This window comes from Accipiter gentilis, chromosome 33, assembly GCF_929443795.1.
Source record: "Accipiter gentilis chromosome 33, bAccGen1.1, whole genome shotgun sequence".
NCBI classification, from domain to species: Eukaryota; Metazoa; Chordata; class Aves; order Accipitriformes; family Accipitridae; genus Astur; species Astur gentilis.
Window position 1 is genome coordinate 7,639,144 of NC_064912.1, and position 27,929 is coordinate 7,667,072.

A 27,929-nucleotide genomic window follows, 5' to 3' on the forward strand; every position below is an offset into this window, starting at 1 on the left:
ATCCTTTATTGTACTAATTCTGTTGAGAAGTACCGTATTTCAGCCCAACGTTTTCTCTAGCTAGTAACTCACATATGTCTTGTGATATTTGTCTGGTTATTTTAGTGTGGTCTGATTCTGTTAGAGTAAGTCTACTAATTCTATTTGATTTTACTAGCAGCTACAGCTGAGAATATGAGGTTGCTCAAAGGAGAGAGGCATGATATTAATTTTCACTAGTTTATTTCTCTAGGACTTCATTATTTGAGAAAACAGAATAATAATTATTTCCTTCAGGAGGTATTTGTAACCTTTGCAACTTTTATATCATGCACTAAAATATCAAAGGTTACTATTCAAGTGTAACCAATGAGCCGTGGGGTGCTGGGGAAGACTTTGCGCATGTCCATGCACTTCTTGTCAATGAAGAAGGAGTTTGTCTTCACAGAAATTTCGTGTTCCAGCTTTGATTTGTTGAGGATCAGCATCTGCAGAGTATCATGGGCTTCTTTCAGACGTTGCTTTAAGGTCTGTAAGGTGTTATCTATAGTGTAAACTTCAGTGACAAGCCTGAAAAAAGAGAACGGGACAGGTTGCTCACATAACTTTAGCAGTCCCTCACCACATTCCCTTTTTTTGACAGTGGACAGGTCATGCTTTCAGACAGGATTTGAACAGCTGTCTTGGACTGAATCAATATGAAACATATTTGCCAAAATAGCTTGCATAGCACCTGTAAGAAGTGATGATTTCTTGTTTGTGTTGACCTTCAACAGCAGATTAAGCCACTCTGCTTTGATATATCTTTCTAATTGCTATCCTGTCACTTGCAGCCTCTCATTTGTGTAGCCTCTCTAGGGCTAGCATGGCTGTGTTGAGCACTTGCATATGGTCCTGTAGAATACATTTGGGATGGATGTTACTACAAAGTGTTGGTGTAGTTCATGACAGCTTAAACTTGTGCAGCAGGATGTGCTAAATGGTCTAGATCTGGCACAGAAGCATGTTAATTGGAACAAGAATCACTTGCCAGAATCACCATTGAATGTGGAGCTCTGAAATCAAGATTTTCTGTAGGCTGATATTAGCCACGTTTCTGCCAGTGGCTTATCAATGGAGACGTGGCAAACTTTCTTGTATAGTCACTGAGCTGGTAAACTCTCTTGAACACTGTCAACTTTGTGTTTTCTCTAATGTTCTATTAATTGTTCAGTGCACTATGGACTATAAGAAAGATTGATTTTTCCAGAATCCACTTTAACTTGTTTTGGGATAGTCCCAGTTGTTTCAGCACAGAAAAACCAGATTTTATTAATTTGTTTTCTGTCTAATCCCTTCAACTACAAAGTTGGCAGCACACACAGAGAACAAGTGCCAACATCAGCACTTCCTTTTAAATAAACAGAAAACTCAGATAACATTTACATGTTACAAAGAAGTCGTTCATTTGATACTTTCTTTCCCTATTACAGTTGAGCTATTGAGCTGAATTCCTTCTTGCTTTAAACCATATGAGAGAAATACACTTAAATTATTTAAAAGCAAAAAATCCTTAAAAAGTGAATTAGCAAATGGTTTTACTTTCTTGGATAGGATTTTGTCTCTAACAAAATACATTTTGAGATATGAGCTCAACCAAAAACCGTTATAGAAAAAAGTCTCCAAATTTCAAATACCATGTCAGAATTTCTATTTCTAATTGCAGTTATGATGAACATAACATTCAATGATTTGGGTCAGCTAAAGCATCCAACATAACCTGGTCTGGATTAGGGACCTGTGATAGAGCAAAATTCATATGCATTGGTGGAAGGAGAGCAGGATATGCTAATTATCTGTCAGTATTACTACATCTAGTAAACAGTGTACTTTTATCTATAAATGTTTTGGTTAAAATATTAGGAAACATATTATACTGACAGAAAACTTGGATGTATGTTAAGCCTAAAATACTTCTAAATAGCTGTGCAACAGCCTGTGAAGCTCTCATATAACCTAGAAACTAGTAGGAGTTAGATTGGTTCAGAACCCCTGTGTACTTCTTGTTTTTTAAGTATGTCATGTTAATGTCCTTTCAGTATAAATGAAGAAAATACTCAAAGACACTCTGACATTCCAGTGACTTCAAATGAAGCTTCCAAACTTTTTTAGACGGGACCCTTTGGAACATCAACAGCATCACTGGCAATTGTGGGAAGAAGGGATACTGTGACTCTCTGCATTTTTCATCGTAAATTAGACAAGTTTTATATCTCTGATACATGCAAGCCTGCTGACTGGACTGATATCAATCAAAATGCTGCAGACACTTTTGTGGAAGAGATCTTCAGGGAGGAGATAGAGAGAGAACAAGACTCAGAATGAGTATAAAACTGGAGTTGTGTATTAACATTCAAGGCCACCTTGTTTTGTTTTGGTTTTTTTAATAACATGCTGATACTAGCTTATTAGCATACCTAACTGATGGTGCGGTGGTAACTGAAGTGGCAAATGATCTGCTCCTATAGCAAATGTAAGTAAGTGAATGGTACAGTGTAATCAGGATTTTTTCTGGTTTCTCACAGCTGAACTTCTGCATCTAGAACAGGCATGATTTATGTGATACAAAAAGCCACGTGAATAAAACTATCCAAATGGGTATAAAAGAATTCAGATCCAAACCAATATTTTGTGACAGAATGGATGTGGAGAGCAGAGCATGCAGTTGAAGAAATCTAATATATGGATACGCCAAAGGAAATGTCAAGGTCCGATTAAGGAGGTATGAGGCTGAAAAAAAGATATATTGCATTGTACAATTTATGGTTTAAGGAGTTAGAAAAAGTGAAAAGATGCCAGTACAATAAACTATGATTTATTGCCACTTCCTTGTTTGAATAGAAGCTTTTTGAGCTGATGAAACGCTGTTTAGGAAAAATAACATAAATACTCATTTTAAGTATTATGTACTTCATTAATCTCATTGTATGTGAAGCTGTTGTATATAGTGCAATTTTGCTAGAGACAAAAATAAAAAGAGTAGTTTTCCACTTTTCATAAAAATATGGAAAATTCTTTTACATATTGAATTTCACACCAGCTACGGGAAGTGAAATTCAGTCCAGCTATGGGAGGAACCCTGGTGCAGTATTTCTTGAGAAAACCCCCACAAAGCATTTTGAAGACAGTATTTTAAATAAGATACACTCAATAGGGTTCTTCTGGAACAGTGATGTGTTCCAGCTGGATTAGAGGAAGGGAGATAAATGGGATTAAAATTCAGAAGACCCTTCTTCAGTCATTGGGGCAGGGAGGCTAGTATATCGGACATCATCTTGTATATCCAGAAAGACACAGTACACACTATATACAATGGACCATAGCACAGGGATCACCAAGCTGATGCCAACACGTGCTGGGAAGCCCCCACAGCTATATAACCAAAATGTATGCCAAATGAGCTAACCTGTACCAAGATGACACTGGAGTCACTATATAGTTGGAAAGTAGTTGAGGCAGTAAGATATGCTGCCTCATTGTTATTTGCAATTAACTTTTTAAGGAGCCTTACTATTAGATGGCTTTTTGCATCAAAAGACAGAATTTTGTCTGGGATAACATGTTTCTAAAATTCGGTATTTCCTAAAGTGAAATCTTGTGTTTCATACAGAATGGAATTAAAATCAATTCCCAAGTCCCAACTCAGACATGAGAATGAATCGCAAAAGATATCAGCCACCAACAAGCAATCGAGCTCTTAACTGTCCTGGGAGAGGGACTCTAAAGGCAACTACACACATTGAACATTAGATGTTTTGGCCCATTATTTCAATGTAGCTACTTGGATTTCACTTCTTTCTCCCAGAACTTGTTTTGCAATATATTGAATACAATTCTAATCTCATCAAACTGATTTACACAGAGTGGCTGATGGAGGAAGGGACAGAGTAATCTGGCCTTTACTTACTGAAACTGAGGTGCATCACGGCACAGTTCTATATTGGGTCGTCTAGTTCTTCCCTCCAGGCGGGTCTGAGCCACTTTCAGTGGATACTCCTTTGCCTTTATGGATCTCTCCAGTAACAGGATTGTATCTTCTGTCTGGAAGATTTCCTGAAGTATCTGAACAAAGCAGAACGTTTTTGTAAGCCTTATGTGCATACAAAATCAGAACTCACCTCTGCTTTAGACACTCCTATTAGAACTGCTTCCATTCTGGCACGTCATTTTGCTTAATTTAGGGGAGGAGAGTACTATAAACTCACATCAGTCAGATGGATTTCTATAATGTTGGCTTGATCTCGCCATTTCTTTAAAAGGACATATGGTAATTAAATCTCATAGGAGAGCCAGAAGGAGGGGGCTATACAGTCATACATCATGTGAAAGCATTCAGTGAAGTTGTTCCTGGAAAACAGGTGAACAATTTCCACTAAGAAATGCACCATCTCTTTTCTATTATAAAATTAAGACATTTGTAGGCAAATTGGAATCTAAATTTATTATAAGCAGAAGAGAAGCACTGAATTATTTTGATGGGGGAAATTCCAACTGTGTTTTTGTGACAAAGCCATTTTCATAGAGACAATGTTTATAGCTCTACAGGGACTTATTTACATTTCGCTTCATTATCTAATTTTTCTCCTAAGTAAAAAAATCTGCTGCTTGATCTATGAACGTTTTGCAACGGTAAAATTCCAATAAACTGTCATTTTCATTTAAACCTTCATTCAATTCTTATTTCCTCTTGCCTCATAAAAATTCAAAAGCAATCAAATATGTCCCCTCTGAAATTATTTCATACTCCCAAGTATTTTGGGGGCATTTGGTGCAAGAACACACGAACATAAGTCATATTTTCATACTGAAACTAAATTCACAGTTTTGAAAACTACTGGGAGCTGTAGCGGGAAGACCAACTTCCTTTTAAAGGCTTATTTTCAGTAAATGAGGAATATACAAAGTGAAACATCACCAAAAAGGAGAGACCCATGGAATTAGTATAGAATAGTTTTCAGTTGCAGTGCATGTTATCAAATTATCCATGAGAATCCTGTAAGTGCTTCTTAGGTGTTTTAATCTGTATGAAAATATGAGAGAAATTGCAAGGGAAAAGTTTTGCTAAGTCTTAAAAAAGAAAGAAAAAAAAATAAAGGAGAAAATGTTTATATACAGGTAACATTTCCCAGCCCATTGATTATTATGTTACTTTCATTTATCAGGATTCATTACAGCCAATGTGGTGAGCCTGTTCAAGTTTTTCCGGTAGACAGCTTTAAAATGGAAGAGAACAAATTGAACTAAAGTAGTTTCTCAGTCAGTCTACTAAAATCAATGCAACTTGAATTTCAACAATCACTAAAATGGCATAATGTGATTTAAATTATGCTGCTGTTTAGATCTTGCCTACACACTAAGTTGTACCAGGTTTGCTAATGATGTGTGTGGTTTGAAAATTGAATTAGTTCCTGCTGCTGAAAGGTCATTTATAGACAAAACCCAAAGCATTAAGGATGCCAGGAACCTGCACCCCAGTCCAAATCCTTAAGGGCTTGTTGACACTGTATAGAAGAGCAATGTGAGAGATCTCCTGGCTAGCACTGTCCAAACCAGTTCAACCTTACAGCAATGCAGTTTTCCAATAGATGAATCATCTTGGACCCTGAAGCAGCAGCATATGAATATGACTGTACTGATCTGAAGCCAGGTCTCTGCGCTGTACTTAGCCCTTTGGGTCCAAGGTTGGTTCTCACAGAGCTAGCCTGAGAGCATCTTCACCCAAAAAAGAAGCTTTTATTGCTTGTAGACTGCAGGGAAAAAAATCTGGTTATGAAGGGAACACAGTACTGAAAAAAAGTGAAGCTAATGGTAATAAATTTCTCCCTATAATGTTATTCTGCAGTGGTTCCTTCTTAATTAGATAATTATCAGATTAGATAAGCTAGCTGTGTTTCAGAGGAAATATTTATGCAGGTAATCCAGTGAACTTTGGTAGCTCTTTGTTTCACAGAGGAACTACTTGTCATAGAGTGTGTTGTTAGATACATCATTTTACATCTTGTCTACAATTTTACCAGTTACACATACTTATTTCTATAGATAAAAACCAAGGGCAAGAGACTTAATGAATGTAAATGTCTTCATTATGCAATGCATCAAGCCCACATACTTCCTTTTCCCTGAAAACACTAATGATTTGGGTCTTCTGCTGCTCAGAAGCAGAATTTTAGTAGTTTGTGCTGCTGTCAGAACTTTGCTATTTATAACCTATGAGAATCTGGTGTGTGTTCATCTGCAGATGACAAAGGTGAGGTCCAGCTCCTAGGTAGGCTGCTGGCGATTAAGTGGGTGTATGTCAGGGAGAGTTTTACAAGCCTGTCAGTCTGATCCTTTGCTCCCACTGTTCACCTTCATTGCTCACCAAAACCATCAACCTGTGGGGATGTACCGAGGCTGTGAGGCAAAGAATACGCAGTGCTTTGAGGTCACTTGCTGCTTAGCAGGGTCCTCCTTTCCTGTGTTTATGTTACAGCTTCTGTCACTACAGCAGTGTTTCCCATGCTACGCCTTAACTGCGTGCAGGCGAGCCAAATTCACTCTGGCGTAGTTCTGTTACCTGCAGTGAGGTATTGTGAGGGTGTTGGCCTCTTAGGCTAATTCTACTTACAATTTGGAGCAAGTTGCAAGCAGATTTCTTGCTTTTTAATAAAAAGTGTAATTCAAAGTAAAACCAATGAAACAAAGCAGCACGTGTTTCAGCCGAGTAAGAATTGGACAAAGTTATGTCTCAATTTCAGAAAGGATTGAGCGGGATATTTGTTTTCTACTTATGGTGGAACAGAAGACTTCCACTCTCAGTTCAGACTCTGGGTAGGACCTTTGTGGTTCAGACTTCGCGCTTTACTGGTAGTAACACTTTCTCTCTTTGGCAGCAGTTGGAAATGGTGATTCGCCTTTGTGGAGCAAATCTATCAGTAAAACAGCACAATTAAAGCAGCCCAGAGCACTTCACTAGAAATGAACCATGACTGAAACCAGCTCCCCAGAGTGCTGCTGAGGTTCACAAATGTGTTTGTGTTATGGTAAGCATGTTATGTGCTGATACTTTCTGTCCTGTGATAATATGGATCAAAACAATTTAATTTATTCAGTGAGTGGAGTTAGGTTACAAGCTCTCTTACACTTAATTAGTGCTAATTGTTCTAATTAGGTTAGAGAAGAGGATACAATTAATATTTTCTGCAAGAAATTTTTTTTTCCTGCCCTCGTTTTCTTTGAAAACGGTATGGGTATCTCATGTTTATGCCACACATAGAAGGAAAGCAGGAGGCTACCAAAGGGGATGCAGCACATGCACAGAAACATACCGAGCAGGCTATGGAAGCATTATACAAATTTATAAGAGGACCAGGGACGAAATTTAGTAGTCTTCAGTATTTCAGATAGCAGTGCCACTCCTATGCCACAAATCCTTATTATATAAGGATTGCTTATAGCAAACCATGGCTATTCCAGTTCTATGTGACAATGCTTCTGTAATGGTTGGGCACCCTTTACTCTCTTATTCTGCTTGCATGAAAAAATAAATTACCTATCAGGTGTTTTTTAAGATGCAGAAGGAAAAAGCTGATTCTAGTACAGACAACATTGAGCAGGTTGCCCATGTATAAACTGTCCTCAGTCTCTTGGAAAGGCCATTTTCATTAAGCTCAGCTAGCAGAGAGAACTGTAGAAGAGTGGTTTTCTGAACCCACACTTTTCTCAAATATTCTTCTGATGCATTCATATGTGGCCACAGTGCAAGTACAACCACCAGACCACACACCCATGTATTTCAAATTCAGTAGCAACATTTCAAGTGCATGAATGTTGGTAATCATCAGACCCAAGGTTTGTTTCTGTTCCTTTACAGCACTCGTAGTGCTGTCTTGTCAGATAGCACCTGGCTGGGCCTCACTGCCCACTGTACACATAGCAAACACATAGGTGTTCCCTTAGTGACACAGAAGCAGGAGACTGTATTTTCCTCTTTTTAGAATACTAAGTCATGTATGCACTTCCCCCATAAATAATGGCACATAACTGACATAGGACAATGGTAGTCTTGTATCTAGAAGTGATTCAAAGTATTTAGAGCTTGCACAGCCTGCAAATTCACACAATGTTAATGTTCGAAAAGGGCAAGCTCTGAAGTCTACATAGAAAATGTTTCTCTTTATTGAGAATCCAGTAGTTCATTAGTCATGAAAAGAAGCTTTCATCTAAAACTCACTGAAAACACAGTTTTATGTCCAACCGTTACAACACTTTGTGTTGGTACAATGTGCAGTAACTAAACTCTCGTGCCACACAACTTCACTAGGTGCTCTGGTCTCCTGCTCATAAAGGTAGGAGTAGTCTGCAAGCACATTATGCACAACCAACGCAATTGATTAGTGCTCCTGAGCAAAACCCTCATTCATTCACTAAAGAAAAATATTGTTTAAACCTGCCTGTGAACTCAAAATTCAAACATGAAACTATGCATCCATCTTTAAGCCATGCTTGGCTACATGTAAGTGGATGTGGTTTAGGTTCATTGTGCATTCTCAAATTATTTTTTTTTGAAATGCTGTCATTTAAGACATACAGAGAAAAATGGCCTTGGGGGAACCACCTCCAACGCATCACAGAAGCTTTGTACAAACAGGTTTCGATTATTCATTCTGGCCACACATTGGATAAAGTGATTTAGATAATCTGCTATACATAAACGGATTGGTGGGGAGGATCACCAGATAGTGTTGCACCAGTCTACATCATTTCTGGATAACCTCCAAAGGCAGGAAGTAAAAACAACAAATGCTGAGCAGCATGTTCCTAAGAGAGCGTGGTGAGGCATTGGCTCAGGCAGCTGCCCATCCGGAAACTTTCCCTTCCAGGACATGAGTAAAGGTTTGTGCTGCAGCATTCTTGAGAGCTTGTAGAAAACTGTGTTCCCGCTGTTCTTTCACTTTACCAAGGCCAGAGTTTTTATAGGCTGGATACAGTCAGACTGAGAGAAAGAGCTGCTGAAGTCACACGTTTCATCATGTAATCAGGGTCGTCTATAGTGCAACATAAGCATTTTTAAAATACTACAGTCTGACAGCTATCTTTGTTTCTTTGTTGTTTCCGAGGTTTTCTCGGTGTTTAGTATCCAAATGCAAAAAGCAGCAGCCAGGTCATATGGTGGGAGGAACATTCTTGTCCCTCCTCATTTTGTAAATTTCTTTATATTTAATATTTTGCCTCTCTGTTTTTTTAAATTTTTTCTCATTCGTGTTTTCATATTTCATCCAAATTATTTTGTAAAAGTTACATTTGTTGAGGTTGTCAAACTTAATTGAATAAACAGTGTAATTGTGACTGATTTCACAATGAATTTTAGGGCACATGACCACATTATTTCAAAGTAAAACTGTGATATCTTGCAGTCTTTGGATTACAAGTATAACCCAGATCTCAAATCTGAAATTAATTTGGACCTGACAGTTTTTATTGTCATGTCGTAGACAAATTCTTGATAGAGATTGTCATGCCCCTTGCTCTTGTTGTTTTTAGGGCTTGTTTGTTTATTTTGAAGTTTCATTGCAGGTCACTGTTTTATGACTTATCAAGTTTTGTTTTGTTTTTAATCAGATGGTTGTGGGGAATAGTCCAGGAATCTCTTAAGAAAAGAAGAAAAGCACATTTACAAGACAAAAAAACACATTCCTCATCAGAATGTTGCATCAGCAGGTAATGCATTCAGATAATTTAACTGCACCGAAGCAGAGTTAGAATCATTCTGAGCAGTAACTTTTGTGCATTTGTTGTGTGTGCTCATACGGGATGACTGAGTTTCATAGTGAAGAGAAGTAACAGTTTAGTCTGTGCCGAGAGAAAAGATCTTCAAACCAATGCATTGCACAATTCATCAAGCATAGCAGGAGTGGGGAGATTGGTCTGGATTTGGGAATATTGCAAGCTTTTATTTATAAAGCTTCATAACAATGTGAATAGGGCTGGCATAAATAAAGATCTGAAAGCTAAAGTATAAGTTCTACGTGTGCTAAAGGCTGCATATAAAATCCCCAACATTTTCTTTATAACTGTCATAAACATGACGTTTTCAGAGAAAAGAAGAAACTATCAGAATGTAAATACTATACTTTCAAAACAAAGAAGGCTTTAAATACACATGTGTACATTTAATCTGTGTCCTCACACAGATTGGTCTATTCAGCATAGATTGAAACAGAGGACCTAGGGACCCTGAGCCTTTCATTTGGTCAGTATAACAATTTACAGTCTTATAGAAATCCTCCTTCCACTAAATTCCAGTATCCTTTTTTTTTTTACTTTAATCTCTGAAAATAATCCAATCAATTTCACATTTATATGAAATCAGTTTCTATTTAACTTTTCCACTGGTCCTAAAAATGTACAAGATGCTTATTTTAAAACAGTTTTATTAAAATTAAAGGGAGAGAAAAACATGGGATCATTTAACTTGGCCTGGATTTTCTAAAATATTTTCAAAATAACAGAGGAAGCCGTAATTATACAGAAGAAAATGCTTAACTCTTTGCATACCTCCTTCCTACACTTTTAACTATTGAAGAATGAGCATAAGCCTCAGAGTTCTGCTGTACGTTGTCTCCATTTTACACTGTATCACGTTTTCAGATGCTGCAGGACCAGCAATTTTAGAGTGCATCATCATTTAGGAGAATAAAATAAAACGCTATGTTATTAATGTGTTTTTGCTAAATGTGGTCAAAATAACAATAAAACAGGCAGTTTGGGCCTTGTGCATGCTCTGTTTTGTCTCAAGTTACCTCATCTGAGAGATGGGTATACATCCCTTTAACAAAGAGAAGATGTCTCTAGAAAGAGATGGTGCCAGAGAGAAACAGCTATGGCTCATGCGGCTGCTCTATAATACTGATTCTTGTCAGGAATGAGATTCTTTCCGGTCATTAATGAAGTCGCAGCCAAGTCACAGTAAGCTAAATTTGCCCTGACTTTAGAGTCAATGCAATGTGTTTGTCTCATGACCCTGTGGAGCCTGAAAATGCTTCTTTTCTAGAAAAGCTACTCCATACGCCCATCTCTGTTTCCTGCAAGACAGCCCTTTCTGAGAATAAGGAACAGTTTTATAAATATATATATGAGCACTGCTGCCTTGAACTAAATCCTGTTTGCTCTGCCAAGCCTATATGAATTGCCTGAGTGTGGACGGGTTGCAGGGGAGGGAGCAGTAGTAGTAGCAACCACCTAGTTTCTCACACATAAATGTTGTGGCAGAAAGAAGTTACGCTGAGGAGCCAGGCTTTTCCTACATGGTCTTTCCACTTGCCCATAGTTCGTACTCTGATGTCGTCTATGCAAGTCTTTATGATTTCATGAGATTAAGCAACAATTTTAGGAGAGAGAAACCTGGTTTGTCTTCAAGTGAGTGCCTTAGCCTTCATCGGTAATTTCTCTTCGTTTGTAGGCAAAAGTCTATTCCTGGCTTAAATAACTATTTCCTCCTTCAAACAGGTTTTTCCAGGCAAGTTTGAGCTGTCTACACCAACCAGCATGCACCTTCCCAACCACTTCTGAGTCACTATTCATTAATCTTCTGAAAACTTTACTCTCAAAACAGGTTCCAATATTAAATGATAAGACTAACTGTATACCAAGCCACCATGAACGGGCATGAAAAACTGTAAATAACTGAGATTTTTAAGGCATAAAAAGAGGAAGGGGAAAAAAGCGATGAACAAAAATATATTTTTAAAGTTATGTGAGGAGGCACTGGGGTCTGAGATGAAAGCCTTTGTGGGGCAAGTGCCACAGGGAAAGTACTCCCTCTGCTATACGCATACTTCTTCCTGCAGCTCACAGCACTGCTGCACCTCTCTTACATGCTTCTTGCATGGGTACCTCCCATCGTATTTTAGTATTTCTTTATATTCCTGTTCAGAGGAATAGGCCGTGTCCTTTCCAACAGCCATAGGAGGGCTCCTTTCACAACTTCGCAGTTAAGAAGTTTGAAAACTATTTCAGAGGCTGGTAGGCAGTTTCTGGTTTTATTGCCACTGAGGTTTTCCTGGCTTTCATTCTATATTTTATGCTAGTTGTAAAATTAAGTAGGTTCATCCCTTGAATTAGAAGAAAGTTGTGTAAATATAAAATGTATTCAATTCTTCTAGCCACCATATAAACATACTCAATAGTTGCTAAGATGGGAAAGGTTTTTTTCTTAAGTTTATAAATAAATTTAAATTTAATAAAAATAATGTGTGACAGATGGAGACTCTGAGGGGGTAACTTATTTAAGAGATGGGGTAACTTACTAAAACAAAATACTATAGACTCTTCAGGTATAGAGTAAAAATATACCAGACAAAAAGGAAAGTGAGAGTTAATTTCCATCACATATTGCTGGAATATACTACTTTTTCATACCCCAGGGGTAAAAAAAAATAATAAATGGAGCTGTTTCTAAAAGCAGACATTCTCAGTGAACAGAGAGAGTGGAAATACTCAGAATCATGGCTACTTGTTTATTGCAGTGGGTGGTTATTTTTTCATGGTTTTACTAGACATGTACCTGTTTTTCTAGCATCTTTCTGATCCCTGTGCTCTTGGGTAATGGAATAGCAAGGTTTGCCTGAAGGGTGGCGCTGGGCACTCTGCCTCTGGGCACAGAAACACTTCGAGCACAAGTACAGGTGTTGGAGCTGGCAGGGATAATCTGTTATTTAGGTATGGTATAAATACTGGACTACGTAAACATGTCACTTGCTGTCTGGTCTGACTGATTCCCAGAGCTAATGTACATAAACATCTTGCCCTATTAGTTATTTCCAGGAGACTGAAGCCAAGGTAACTATTTATGTTAATATTAACTTTATGGAAAAGAGATGCAAACATATTAATGAGGGGCTGGCACCATGATTAAAGGTTTTCCTTCTTTTCCTAAAGATTTGTGTACTTTTACACCAGATGTAAAATATATTTACCATAATGTCTCTTGGCATAAACTTGAGTGTTTCTAGAGGCATGCTGAAGACAACGTACCACCCTCTTCTACACTGAATTGTGTACGCTATATTTTCTGTTCACCAGCCTAAAAATCTGGTCCTAGAGCAGCTCTGAGCCTGACCAGAGTCATATGTTGTGATTAGACTCTTGCAGAGTTTGCATCCCCAAATGACCACATGCTCTGTGAGCCCAGTGATGATGAAACACAGTGGAGCTGTAATACCTTCTTTGGTTTGTGATCTAACCCTTGCCAAATACCTAGCTAGGGCTTCTGAGCTTCTGCCTCCAGCACCTCATATCTCCAGGATTCTGCTATCCAACTTCTGGATTAACAGTACATTGTTATGACCAAGATTAATCCCAGAATCAAGTAAGACAAAATGAACCATAGACTTGTGCATTTGGGACAGAATGGAAATGGGACACTTTCAATCTTAGGGTCAGAAAGCAGTCTTAGTTATGCACTAAGTCTGCACTGCCTGCAGGTCACTAGTCTATCCTGTAGCAATTCCTCTTTGTAAGCTAGTGCCTGTAGAGAGATCAAAGCTTTCCGGGAGAACAGTGATCTTGATTTTGAGTTCCTGGTGCTAATGAAGCCATCTATCTGTAGTAAGCTGTTGCAGTGATGAATTCCTTTGCTCTGAAAAATAAGCACTTATGTTTTCCATCTAGATTTGTCTGGCTTTTGTTTCACCACTGATTCTTCTTTTGGTTTTGTCTGCTCAAGCAAAAAGTCTTCTATTGTGATTCTTTCATCTTCTGTATAGATACTTGTGGATTTAGCAAGTTCTCTGCCCCTGCCTTACTGTTATTTGGATAAGCTAAATAAAGCAGTGTCATCTGGTGCTACTAATATCACCTTTTTCAGCCTGCTAAAGAGAAAGTCAAGGAACCTATTCTGTCAATTGCTTGCTTTCCAGTCCTTTAGTCATTCTTGCAGCTGTGATGACCTCCAGGGTTTGGACTGGCAGTAGGAAATGCTTGCTCCCACATACTCAGTTTGATTGCCACTGTAAAGACTGCGAAACGTCATAGTCCTCTAGAAGAAAATCAAGCAAAAGTGGGCAATAATTTTACATAGAATAATTTACAAAATAATTTTACATAGAAGCTCTACAGTGAACTGGACAGGGATGCATATAAAACAGATTTTTAAAGACAGCATTTCCCTTCTGCATTTGATAGTTTCCTGTTCAAAATTATACAAAAGCAATTTAATCCCTTTTTACTGTTCCCCTATGCAAATCATTTCCCAGAATTCTGATAGAGTTGGGGTTGTCAGCCTCACCAGTCAGCTTCCCCAAAAGAAGTGGCAGGCAAGACAAGCCAAATAGCAGACAATGAAAATCTGAAGTGAACTCAGACAATTTCCTGAATACATCAATGAAGTGAGAGCAGACAGCAGCTGGACTGAGGATGCAAAAAAGCAAGTGAGAATCACTGACAACCAATGCTCTTTGGAGACTTCCCTTGTGCCGACTTGGTTACTTGATCTGAGTTCGGAGCCTGTTCAGTATTGGGATTCAGACCAAACTCTAAGTAGAATAAAGGGTAAAAATACATCTGATCCGCCCCAAGACAAGACGTCTGTAAGTTGCTAAACCATCCCTCTAACTAAATGCAAATTGTTGCAGGTTTTTAGTAAAAAATATGATGAGACAGGTGAGATATATTGTAAAATGATAGTGTATGCATGTTTTCATCACGTGTGTTCTCTGATGACTAGAAATTGAAGGCACTTGGTCTTGTTTGGACTGTTCTAGACATGAAAAAGAGGCAAAGGCTGTGTGCCAAGCAGCATGAATATTGGGGTTTGATAAAGTTATTTAAAAGGAGCAAAAAATCTGTTTTTCAAATGCCTACCAGGAAAAGTTCTTAGGTGCATCTCTTGGCTTACCTGGATTGGAAAGTGTGTACAGTTAAGGCAAACTAGGGGAAGTCTTTTTCTGAAGACTGTATTTTGTTCATGGGCTTCTAAATATGATGTGTCAACACTCTATAGTGTGAACGTAGGTCAAATTCTATGACACAACTTCAATCAGTTACAACAGAAAAATTCTCAGGTCTATTATTCAATTGTATTTCGGTAACTTAAGGTAAACGGTGCAGGAATGTGTTAGAAACTGAGGTGCAAGTCCACCGGCAGTACTAGAAGCAGTCAAAATGCTTATCAAAACAGATGGACTGCTGTGCAGTTATTACTCTGAGACTTGTACAGTTTGTAACCTGAAATGGAGACATCGTGTCATTGATGGAAAAGGTCTTGGCAAAACTCCTGGCATAATGCTTAACAGAAGTAAAAACAGGATACCTTCCTCACGTAAATATATTCTGTGTACCTTTTGGTATATAGAACACACTTGTCTAGACATCAAGGAAGACAATACCCTAGAATAAAGCTAAACTGAATAATAATGGATCCCTGGTTTTCTTTACATTTTGTTTATATGAGAAATACAAATTTGGTGGTATTTAGGAGGAGAAGGAAGTGCTGGAAGGACTGCTGTAGATTGTTCATACAGAGCCTTTGATAACATAACTGTTATCAACTACCGTTGAACTAGAATATCAACCCAGCAACCTTCCCTGAACAGCAGTCCTGTGAAGGGCTGCTGCAGACAACAGCACCCAGGAAAGGTAGTGTATGATGCAATATGTGCAAATGCCTGCTAAGAGGAAAATCCTAGCTCTTTAGAAGTAACTAGTATAGCAAACTGCACATGGAATTCCTTAGCTTGCCTGGGTAAATTCAGAACTAACTAAATCTTGTTCATTCCTGTATTTTTATTCCTGTTTATTGTTTTCCAAGCTATAAATGAATAGCACTCTGCTTACATAATCTCACATGTGATATAATACTGTCATCAAGCAAGGGAAAGAAAGGCAGGAAGAGAAAGGCCCTTTACCATTTGAGTAGAGCAATGCAAAAAAGTTCCAGTAGATCATTACCAGAGCAATGCCCATGTTCCTTTTGGTAGTGGATGTCCCTAAACAAGTTTGAAGGAATGACTTTCTTGCGCAGAAAGTCAGGACTGTAAACATGTGGCCATAGAGCCATTATACCTATAGGAAATATAAACTAAATATGAAAAATATTCAGGGCAGGAGAAACATTTTGACTACATACGTCACACATGCTAACTATAGCACACAGCATAATCACCACCACAATATCAATGACAGACACTAGTACAACATACTGATCCCAGAGTTTAAGTCTCATTAGATGAGTTTTTACAAAAAGCTTTGTTCCAAAGGAAAACTAAATTTTTCCAGGGTGAATAGATGAAATTGACAATGTAAGACAAATTGTTCCACCTGGTGTTCTATGTTTCTAAAGAACATGCAGTGGACCACAAACTGAGGCAATAGGCATTTTGTTTGTAATTTTAACCAGCCAATCTTTTATGTGATATAAATAGTGATATAAGTGATATAAATAGAAGAAAATGTGCCATTTCAACATAAAACATTTTTAGATCATAACCATATTCACACTATTTACTCTTTTATGTATTTTTTTATTATCTCCTTTTTCAGGGTACTGATTTTAGAAATAAAGGGTTTCAGGAGGTTCCCGTTAGGTTTTGGGGGTTTTCGTCTGGAAGATATTTTGCTGTTTCACAAATCAGAAAAGTGTTTTCCATTCCGAAATGGGTTCCAGACCTCATTAAATTAATAGCTTTTCCTGGTTCCAAGATAGCAAATCGTTTCTATGCTCATTTTCCTCTCATTTTATTGAGCTAGCCTGCTTAGCTAGGAAAATAATTTGGCAGAAAGAAGGATGTTTCCGAGAGTGGCATGCATTGCTTGAGAAGTCAGTGCAAAAAACAGCCTTTGAAAGATTGACTGATTTTTTTTTAAACACAAAACCCAAAATTGTGGCACCCATTGTCTAATTGCTATTAGATGTGAAGGGAACAGGAACTGTAGTAGCTGCATTTGACTATAATCACATCCCACTGGAATCCCACCAGAAGTGTGGTAGAATTTAAGAGACAGCCATTGTCTGTCTTATTAAAGCGTATCCTAGCAATTTTTTTTTCCTCTCATTATTACAGATTATAATGCAAGCCTGGAGAAAGAAGAAAGGGTACTCTGTCATGCTTACCTATAGATAACTGTTAAATGAGCACTCACTCCTTACTCACTTCTGCCCTCACTTGTGTTCTCCTTCCTCTTGTTCTTTTGATGTATGATCACGAGCAAGAGAATTAACAGGACTTCTACCATATCACTTCATCCACATCTTAAGCAGCAATGTTTTTTGCTCAGTAAACCTATTGCCTTTTCATTTCCTTGGACAACACTGAGCAGCCTGAATTACTCCTCACCAGCATATGCAGTTTTCTTCTCCTCTAGCATTTTGTTATTCTGATGTAACTACATTACTATGGTGTTTGTGATGAGTGAGGTATCTCTCCTCTGTATGTGCTAACTAGTAACTCAGCAGTAACAACAGCATTAGTTCATAGAGTGCAATCTTATTTGATACTTTTATACATGTGTACCATACAAACTAATTATTCTTTATGCAAATATGATTACTCAAGTTTCTCCAGATAGGTTATTATTGCTATTTAATGGTGTAACAGTATAGGGACATAAATATTGTTTTTTTCCATTGTACACCAGTGGACACTATGACATAACTGCTGACAACTGGACTCCATGACAAAATGCCTGCTCATGTGTTGATATCTCACAGTGCACTTTGTGATTCCATATGTGTACCCTGTGCTACCTTAAGCCATAAGTTCTTTTATAAAAGAAGGGGCACTTAAAGCTTTAGAAAAGGTCAATGGAAAATGCGAAGCAACTGTTCATAGATTTAAATCCATGAGAAACTTAGATGGATGGCCAATTCAGCAATAAAATGGTGTAGTTGGCTAGATCATATAGAATCTAAAACACACAAAAAACTACATTCAACATCTTTCATGCTTTATAAGCAGGGAAAAAAAGAAAACATTAATTTATGTGCTGTGACTTCACACACATTTAGCTGGTTAGTTTGCACTTTCCTAAGAGTCCCTAAAAATAAACTGAAAATGCCTTAAACTGCTTATGGCTAATAGAATCGCAGGAAAACTCCATTGTTTCCAAATGTGCGTTGAAAAAAATGAGTGAACATGAGGTTCCTCTGTAAGAGAAAGAGTCTTAATGGAAGAACTTACTGAACTCTGAAGTCACATGAAGGTAACACAGTGAGTCTTGCTAGCTTAACAAGATTTTATCTGTCAGTACAAAGGCAGCACCTCTTGTTAACTTCAGAATATATGTTTCAAAATTCAACTAATACACTTACAACATGTCACTTATTTCAGTGAAAACTTACTGAAAAGGCAATACAGATAGAGATTAATACAGATCTGTCTCCTGTCCCATTTCTGCTTTGTATAATATGAGGATAAAGTCAGAAAAAATGTTTGAAAAGTTCACTGTCTGACCCACTCCAAAATATCAGGCTTTCTGACCACAACCAGGCCAAAATTCACATTAAAGATGTGGAAATGTATTTATCAACAGGGAAGGAAAACTTGGGACTTGGGTATCTTAAGATATCTTTCACTGCTTTAAACATGTAAGTTGCAAATGAACATAATCAGTGTGTGATTATGGGCAGATGTTGCATGGTTCCTTGTAAAACCTTGTCATCTTGTCAGTCTGCCTGTCTTTGAGGAAGGTCTTCTCAGGCCGTGTGTGAATCAACTGCAGTTTGAGGAAAGGGACTACAGGTATATCTTTTGAGGAGGTGCTTATTCAGGAAGGATGTAAACTCTAGGGAAGATTTCTATGCCTTTTGGGTATAACTAAGATAATATAACTGGGATAATATGCAGCTGCTAAGTCTTAGTAAATCTTACCTTGGCCAGTTGTGCTTGGAGTTTGTTCTTCACATCAGCTACTTCAGCAATACGATTATTAAAGGCCAAGTTTGTACTGATGAAATGATTCCACATCTCCTCAGATGTGCTCTCCAGTCCAACCTCTGCATCCTCTCGGAGCTTGACAGAGTTGGCCCTTGCATGTTGAGAGCACCTGATATTGTGTTCACTGAATTTAGCCCATGTTGCAGGAACTGAAACACTAGTAAGAAATTTAAAATAAGAGGAAAATAACAAAAAAATAAAAGCTTGTGAGCTACTTTCTTCGAGTGATAATTATACTGAATTACACTAAGTATTCATCCATTGAACTGTGCAAACTGTGCAATCACGTACATCAGGTGATTCTATGGGTTTCATACCCACTTTTTTTTTTTCTTTTTTCCTCTATAAACCAAAGATTCGGCAACAATGAGTGAGGATTTTTGGAGAGCTGTTGCTTCGACAGTGTTTCTATGGCTTGCTTGAATATTGTAGCTGCTAACTAAAGGTCTTAGTGGCCCTGGCGTCAACTCCAAAGTAAGTAGGTTTAAGTTTTGCTGTATAAAGAATGATCTTTTCTTGCACGCTTGTTGTTTATCGATGCTTAAAAATAGTTTTTCAGGATCAGGTATGTATGTCCACAATGCAGCTTCTTCCTGTCTTTAACAGGCTAGGTGATGGTCTGAGTTCATACCTGCTGTATCTATCTCAGCTGAAATTTGACTCATTTCTCTGTGTCAGGTTTCAGAGTGCTTATGGCTTCAATGGATTATTAGATCATTTAGCAAGATCTCCTGTACATTGCACACCATCAAATTAGATTCAAATACCATCTACTTTTGTGAACCCAAACATTTATCCTGGGGAGACCAAGTTGTGTGTCACCAGCCACCAGAGAACAGGAGATCCCAACCTAGTTTGGGGAAAATGAGCAAGAAACCAAAGGAGAAGGATTGTGACACAGCTCTTCAGACAGCTCTGGTCTGCTATCAGAGCAGCTCTACCTCATGAGATACGTATGACTTACATAATAAAGCACGCGGCTCTGACCTCCTAGTAGCCTTCATTATCAGAAGGAACGATAGCAGGAAAACGGATAAGGCACTGACTTAGGAGTAAGGAGAACTGGAATTTTCTCCCAGCCCCAACACTGTCCTGCTGTGTCATTTGGATAAGTTTCTCTATCCTCTTACTTCTCCATGTATTAAAATGAACACCTCTGCTTTAATTTACAGGGCTATTACAGTTAAATTTAGTAATGTCTATGAGACAAGCAGAAATGGCTCTACTGTGGCAAAGCCTATGAATATACAGAGAAAGACTGAATATAGGGCTCCTGTACTACAAAATGCCACCCACGAATGTTCCTGCTGCAATGTCCCATACATAAACAAACTTTGGGATGCTTGGTTTCATGTCCAAGCTTCAAAGATGGCCATCATTATCATAATTAGTTGAACATAAATCCCAGACCCAGATCTTTCCAAACCAGGAGATCTTTCCAAATTGCAGCCTGAGCCCCTGGCTTGAAAACTGCTGGTGCAGCATAAGCTACTCTCTTTAGAGTTAAATTCACCACTTTATTTGTTGCTTAGCCTACTAGATCACTTCTCTCTTCACCCAGAAATATTTAGCATATTTTATGAAAAGGTACAGATATTTTACTTGCCAAAGTGAAAGGCTGAGACAAACTTCTGTCTGTGTTTAGATTTCTTTCTCCACACAAAACTTTCTTCTAAGAATTATGCCTGTATGTTAAACTCTGTAGGGATAGGTCACTGTTTTTTGAGTTTCACATTTACTCTAGATTTTAATAGAACACTGAGAGTAAATATTAAGGGATGCAAAAAGAAAAAGTTAATTTTGTCAGTGGTTGGTTACTAAGTGGCCTTTTTTTCAGTTTTTCATAGGGTATTCCTCTCTCCAAACGGAAGTACTGATCTTCCTAAATGATTTGGAATTCCTTAGTGCTACACATTTATTTAGGCAGTTGCCCTGAAAAGTTTCAGGTAACCAACCTGATATCATAGTAAAGTGCATAAATCAGTGTACATTGATTACAACTGATCCAGACAATCTCAGTGGACTTTCAGCAGGGTATTTAGTTTTGGGGGTTTTTTCCCTCTATAGTCTGGTGGATTATATTAATTTTCTCATCAGAAAATTAAATTTCCAAGTAGGTTTCCATCTTGACTATCTGAAATACTTAGTACTTAATCTGTTCTTTAACATTGCTTTTTCAGACTGTGATTTATCTGGCTGGCTCTGCTGAGGCAGAAAACACCTGCTCTGCTCTTGAGTGCTGCAGGTATGTCTCAGTCTGCCAGATGGTTTCAGGAAAATGTGAATTAAAAATGGCATTTCTTTGGATAATGGTTGCTGAGAAAGGAAAAGGGCTGTAAAACTTGTACACATTAATCTTCTTTTTACTAGAGCTGACAAGAATAATTTTATTCATAGCTAATCCTAAAAGTAGGTAGTGTTACTAGAGTCAGCAAAATGCCTGCCAAGTTTCCTTTGGATATACCCTCATTTCTGTAGTGAATGAAGTGATCTTTTAATGAAAAGCAGAACATAAGTAAACAAATAATACTGATTTTTTTTTCTCCTTCCAATGAGACAGAGTTGTTATCATTTGAGATTGTGAAGTACACTCACCATTCAAATACTGCTACGTTAAAGAGCGATAAGGGAACTAACAAGTCAACAAGTCATTAGCACAAAAACACTGCCCTCTATTGCAAGTTGCTTTTCTCCTGCTATTGCTTTTTGGATTGGGTGCAGGTCTTCATGAGGCCACTACTAATTAACAGTTTTAAAACTGTATAGAATTGTTAGTTCAGTAATTTTAGTTCAGTCTGTAATGCTAAAGCTGTGCCAAATATTTTTGATCATCCCGTTTAATACATACCTCTGTATAGCTCAATGGACTAATTTCCAAATAACCCAAGCTCTTTTTATAGAAAAAGAATACAGTCCTTGGTGTACATTGCATGCTATTCACCACATTGCACTTAACTGCACATCTTAGCTGAATTTTGATTTGATTGGATGTGGTTTTGAAACCTGAAGGCCACAGAACAGTGCAAATCAAAACCAGAGGGAGACATCTGCGCAAGGAGCTGGAGCGCAAGGAGTTGTAAACGATCATCCTTGCTGAAGAACACAGCTTACTGCACATCAGTGCTGTAGGTGCTGCAGACTGCCAGCTTCTGTCTGGCCTCCAACAACGGCAGCTGTTAGGAGGCAGGGAATAACTGAGGATGATGGAGGATTTCACACCAAGGAAAACCAGTGCCATACAAAGAGAGAAAACACTTCTTTCTATATCACTTCTCAAAGATAAGGCTAGGGCTTGTGCTGTTACTAGCCTCCTACTTACAGCAGGGAGCACGGACAGAGAAGACTACAGTAGCCACTCATACTCACGATCCATCTGCTTTTTCCACTCCATGGTAAAAGTTGATGCTGTCCGATGTGTTCCTGAGGTTAAAGCACTTCTCATCAATAAAATGGGCTGAGTTTTTGTCAGAAAGATCCTGCTCCAGGGCATGCTGTGCATCTCTCATGGTGCTGTGAAAGGGAAAGACTTAACTTAATCTGAACGACCTTGAATGCTGTTCTGCTAAATAGTTAATTGCTTTCATTACATTCCTACAATGCTTCATTTTATAGTTTGTTGGCATTTAGTGGCTTGAAAATGTTTGGTGGTGTAATTTGGCTAGAGGGAGCTGCTGTACCATTCATCTCTTCTAGCCTCTAGTGAGTATTCCCCAAAGAATTGTATTTAACTCACTGCATTTAATAATGTTTGTCATTTTGCTGACAGACAACCATAGGGATGGAAAACAACAGGAGTTGGCATGAAGAAATGCCTCAGAGTAAAAGGGAGGAGGTTTTCAGTGACAGCCTTCATGCCAGCACAGCTGTGAGAAAGAAAAGGGCAGACCTGAGTTGTGGTTTCCCACCTCTCTGATTTGGGGGACAAATTCAGTTAGCATAATTCCAATTGTACATCACTAGAAAATCTGTTGAAATATTTTTGCTTATTTTGATCACAAGGAGGGAAATATGTTGCTCCATCTCTGCTTTCTTACCCACAAGGAATTTTTGGAGTAACTTAATCTCCTTTGGCTCTTCCAAAAGGGGGGAAGGCCTGGTAGAACTTGGGCTAGAATGAGAGTAATATGGATAAAGAAAGAATTAAAGTCTTGCTTTCCAGTGGATCAGGAAGACAGCAGACATACTGACCTTTTTTGCTGTTTCTGTGTTGTACTTGTCAATTGGCATTACTATTGATCTGCCTGATGTGGTGACAGAACGGAATCAAAGGTAACCAGAAATGCCAACCTATAGAGCTAGACAGAGTTCATGCCACCAAGTAGGAACTTAGATTTATCTGGTCGTATAGCCAATTGATTACAGTAGTGGGATGAATGGCAGAAATGCCTCTAACCTGACTCGTGCAAGTCCCGACTGCCATTAATAAAAGCAATTGTTTATAAAATCTACTTATGTCGTTTTCTCCTATAATGTAATAATCAAGAACTGTACAATTTTCTCTTCCTTCTGTGCACTTGCACTGTTTGTTTTGAGAATCATGTTATGTTGTATAAACATGACTTTTAAAATTTGTCAGTTCTGTGTAGTTAACAGAACACTGTATTCAGAATAGTTTTACCTAATTAAATGATAAGACTTAAATGTAATTTGCATTTACTAGGATACTTGTGTACTTGCAAAGAAATCAAATGCATTCCAAAGCTTTGCATAACAAAAACATATAAATATACATAAAAATAATTTAAGACGATTCCATAACTCATCTCATACCTTATGATGTGCTTAGATTCCTGTTTCTTTTGTCAATAATAAATTTCTTTTGAATTTAGTTTTGTAATGAAAAAAAAAAAAAAAAATCCCTTTGAACTTCACTCCGGTATGCCACACAGCAACATTGGTACAACTAAGCTATAATTTTGGTGTCCCTGATTTTAATGAAGGATTTCAGATTAAACTTGACTTTAAAAATTGAGTCACAGTCATCTTTAAATAGTAAGTATTGCCCTTCTGTAGTTTAACATACAAATTCTATCATTGGTGAGAATTAGAAGTGGAGGGTAATGAGCATCTAACAGGTTAAGTCTCTGCTTTTGCCTTTGCTATTTTCAATCTGTCGTTAGATACTAGCTAACACTGAATTCAGCTTTCCTATCTTTAAAACAGCAATTAAATGTAAACTCTTACCCCAGCTGTTGACTGATTTTCTGTGCAATTTTTGTCAATATTTCTTGACAGTCCTTGAATACATCAACTTCCTACAGTGGAAAATATACAGTGTCAGTGCTTTCATCAAACTTCATTTGTTTTAGTGAATTTGCACTTCTTATTTCGCATGCTAGGTGTTGCAACCATCTCGCATATCTCAAAGGCAATGTAGATCAAGAAAGGATGTGTTTTGGTCCCTCTCTTCCTCAGTGCTACAAAATTGTTGTTTTGACTTGGTTTTGTATGGCTTTTTATATTATATCAAACAAGTTAGTAGATTTTATTGAATGGAGTCATTCTAATAAACATAAAGTCAAATTTTGCTTGGCTTGGAAGATACTTGAAACATGAACATTAATCCGTTAAGCTACCCTCTCTAACTAATTCTACATTTTCCTAGAAGAATACAAATATTTTGATAATAGTGGAGTAGGTTGAAAATTTATCTGATTTCAGAAACAGGCTCCCTAAGGAAGTATATCATAAGAGTCTTCAAAACTGCAAGTATTAGTCAAAGAAATTCAAAGCCAGGTTCCACTCAGCTTAAAATAAATAAAATATACTCAAACCAACCACACTGAAAACTATGCAAACCTGGTAATTACCGTCCCTCAAACAATGTTATGATGTCCCAGCCTCTTTCCTTTTTAAAAACTCTGTTTTAGCCCAACATACCCTCTTACCTAAGTGTGTACAGTTTTGTGAGTTTTGAAATAGGGAATAGTGTGTTTTAAATTATGTGGAAGTCATTAAGACACCCCAAATTTGAAAATGCAGGCTCTGCCTTTGTACTTGTACACTATGTGTAGGAGCGACAGGAACTTTAGAACTGGCTTTCCTGTTACTACAAAATAAGCCTTTGTTGTCCTTTATTGTCACTGTCTAGCTTGCTCCACATTCAGAGCAGTGCTTGGGGAGGTCAGGCAAATAGCCTTTATTTTTCATTTTGAAAACATAGTGTTTTCATCTGCTCATGTGGAACATTTAGCAGTATTTCGTCCTGCCCTGAATTCTCATGCTAGATTAAGTGTTGAAATACTTAAGCTAATATATATTAGCTGCTTGATTCTTCATTAAAACTCTGAAACTCCAGGTTGCAGGCTGTAGGCTCTGAACAAGCATCTCGGTTATCCAAGTGGTCTGCACATTCTTCTCTATCCAGAAAAGTGCTTGAAGCAATGCCATTGCCCCAAAATGTTCTTTCCTAGTATTTTTATTCTCATACACATCCAATATAACATCTTTCAAATATGTTAGCAAAATGTTATTTGATTTTTTTATTTAAAAGATTTAGCAATCACTACTATCCATCTCATTTTCTTTGTTCAGTAACACTATCTATATAGCAAGGCAGTAAACCACCATTTTATATTGTAAGCCCTAAGAACTTCTGAGATTTTATAGACCATGGCCCAGAACACAATCTTGATAAATGTTCCTACCTTGTTTAATAGGATCATGGAAGATAGAGCTGGACAAGACTTCACAAGGATGCTAGGCTAGTCGTTTTGCTCCAGAAAGGATGAATAGAATGTTAACCATCCCCAATATATACAGTTTTACCAAATTTCTTCCTCTTTCCCCCCACCCTCAGTCTTCCAAACAAATGAAAGGAAGACGTTATTGCAGTGTTTTTACCCTGATAAATGTTTAGTTGGATTTTAGTCATTTCCACCATTTGAAAAATAAACTAGTAAGTCTGATCTTACCTTCATGAGGTTCTTCTCCACATCGTCGTGTACTAAGTCTATACCCTTCCGCTTCTCACGGTGGTACAAGCATTCTAGGGCTATCTGCAAGCAAACCAAGGAACATTTGCAATAGGCTCACTACTGCACTGTGGAGTGAAACCTTGAACCTCGCTGAAGGGGCCACTGAGCTGACGTGTCAGGTAATGACCATCTACTGAGGGTGGAACAGAACAGGAGGTGGTTTCATTGCATCCAACTGATCCATCTTAGTGGCTTATTCCTACTTGTTAATGCATACTTTTAAGGATTAGCTGCCACCATAACTGTCATATGATTAGCTGCTTATTGATGTGCAGCAAAGCCTACATCTCAACATGACCAAGCTTTGTTGTAACTTATGTGGATTATAACACCTGTGTTGTTCTACACTCATCCATAGCAAAATCCTTTAATCCTGTCTCCCCTCATCCTCCCTTACCCAATGCCAAAGTTTGGAAGTTTCATTCCTATACAACAGAATGACTGCATAACTACAGTCACTGAATAGAGAATTCAGTTAATCTGCCTCAGCAGGTTAACTTTACTCTTAATGTCTCATCCACTTGTTTATTACCATACTAATAAATGAAACGGCATTAACTGGTACAAAGCCTTTCAGCAGAAAATGTTCCCTGAATAGAAAGCATCCTCAGCCTGCCACTCTGAATCAGGACAGATACAGGCAACTAAAAAAGTCATTATTGAATACTGAATTTTGGTTTTCTATTTGTAGTTACCTAGAAACACAATAAACGTAGCTTCTATCAGCAGTATTCCAGATGTTTATGACAGAACTTTGACTCTAGTCTTTGCGTGTTTTGAGTTTTTTGCTAGGATCATTCATTGACTCTTATATTACTGTGGCTTTTTCTGGTGCAGTTAATTTGCCTTTAAGATTCTGGAGAGCTTCAAAATGTACCGCAAATGTTATGCTATCTAAGTCAATATATTATTTTCACCAAGCAATAGCAGAAAATTCAGAGCTAGATAAGAATATTGGGATACTGCAGCTTACAGGGCCATCTACTGCTCTCCTGTAATGTACCTGAGCGGACCAGGCAGTGCCTGAGGGTGACTCGGCTTCCTGGAGCCTCAAGCAGAAAGGAAGGAAAAGAGGGCATAGAAATGTCTTGATAGGTTCCTTTGTTGACTTTTATATATAACGCCCATGGTGGCCATGTTTCCTTCTTACTGAGGGTGATGTTTCACCAAGATCTGTCTTGATGATAATAGTAAAAGTCATCCTAGTATTCAAGAGAGATAAAGCCATTTTCTTTACATGTTCTGCAGTGCAGTCATGAAATAACTAGCTATGTCAAGCCTACCTTTAGTGGCCCTTGCATTTCATCTACAGCACATTCGAGCCGGTTCTTTGCTGTTTCCAAAGCTTGAGTCTCTTTCAGCAGACACTCTAGCTCATAGGTGAGCTCAGATCTCCAGAAATCAATGCTGGAGATCCTCTCTCCCAGGTTTCTTCTACTGTCTTCTTGCATCTGATAAGTCAGTTGATCCTTATCTTGTATCAGTCTCATCGAATCAGCGTTCAGTCTACCAGCACGGCACCTGGAGGCTTCAGAGCCTTTTAATTGAACCATGTTCTCCTGGTGCCAGTCACGAGTGCTGTAGCGGGCGTGCAGGGCAGACCGTAATGCAGGCAGAACAGTGGGCGGCCGTCCAGTGGGATTAAATTGCTTGTTAGAGCCAGGAGGGACTGAAACCACTTTGTGAAGCAGACTGGGCCTCCAGGAGCTGAGGTGGCGGTAGCCTGGTAGGTAGTAGGACTGATAGGTGTCCTTGGTGGTGCTCGTGGGAGCTAGATCCGGGAACAGGCAGCTGTTCTTTGTGCCACAGTAACTGGCTAGCTGCGTGGTCCCCAGAAACTCCATCCTGCACCGGGCTCAGGCAGCCACCCCCGGGCTGTCCAGCAGCCACTCTGCGCATCCCCGGGGGCTCTGCCACCCTTCGTGGGACTGCACAGCGCCTTGTGACACAGCAGAGGTGTCACAGAGTTCCGAGGGCTGATCGCCGCGCCGCAGGCTGAAACCCGCCTGGGTTCCGATGGTCC

The 27,929-nt window shown here is 38.4% G+C and overlaps 1 protein-coding gene across 1 annotated transcript; it reads right to left on the bottom strand.

The window, feature by feature from the left end:
• Positions 1-335: 335 nt before the first annotated feature.
• Positions 336-27,923, bottom strand: TEKT5 (tektin 5). The gene is made up of 7 exons (XM_049835521.1): positions 27,190-27,923; positions 25,844-25,927; positions 24,114-24,184; positions 22,296-22,439; positions 18,864-19,086; positions 3,926-4,080; positions 336-549 (listed from the first exon to the last, which is right to left on the bottom strand). The coding sequence occupies exons 1-7, from the start codon at positions 27,748-27,750 to the stop codon at positions 336-338; spliced, it is 1,452 nt and encodes a 483-aa protein (XP_049691478.1). The 5' UTR covers positions 27,751-27,923.
• Between the last annotated feature and the right edge of the window lie 6 nt (positions 27,924-27,929).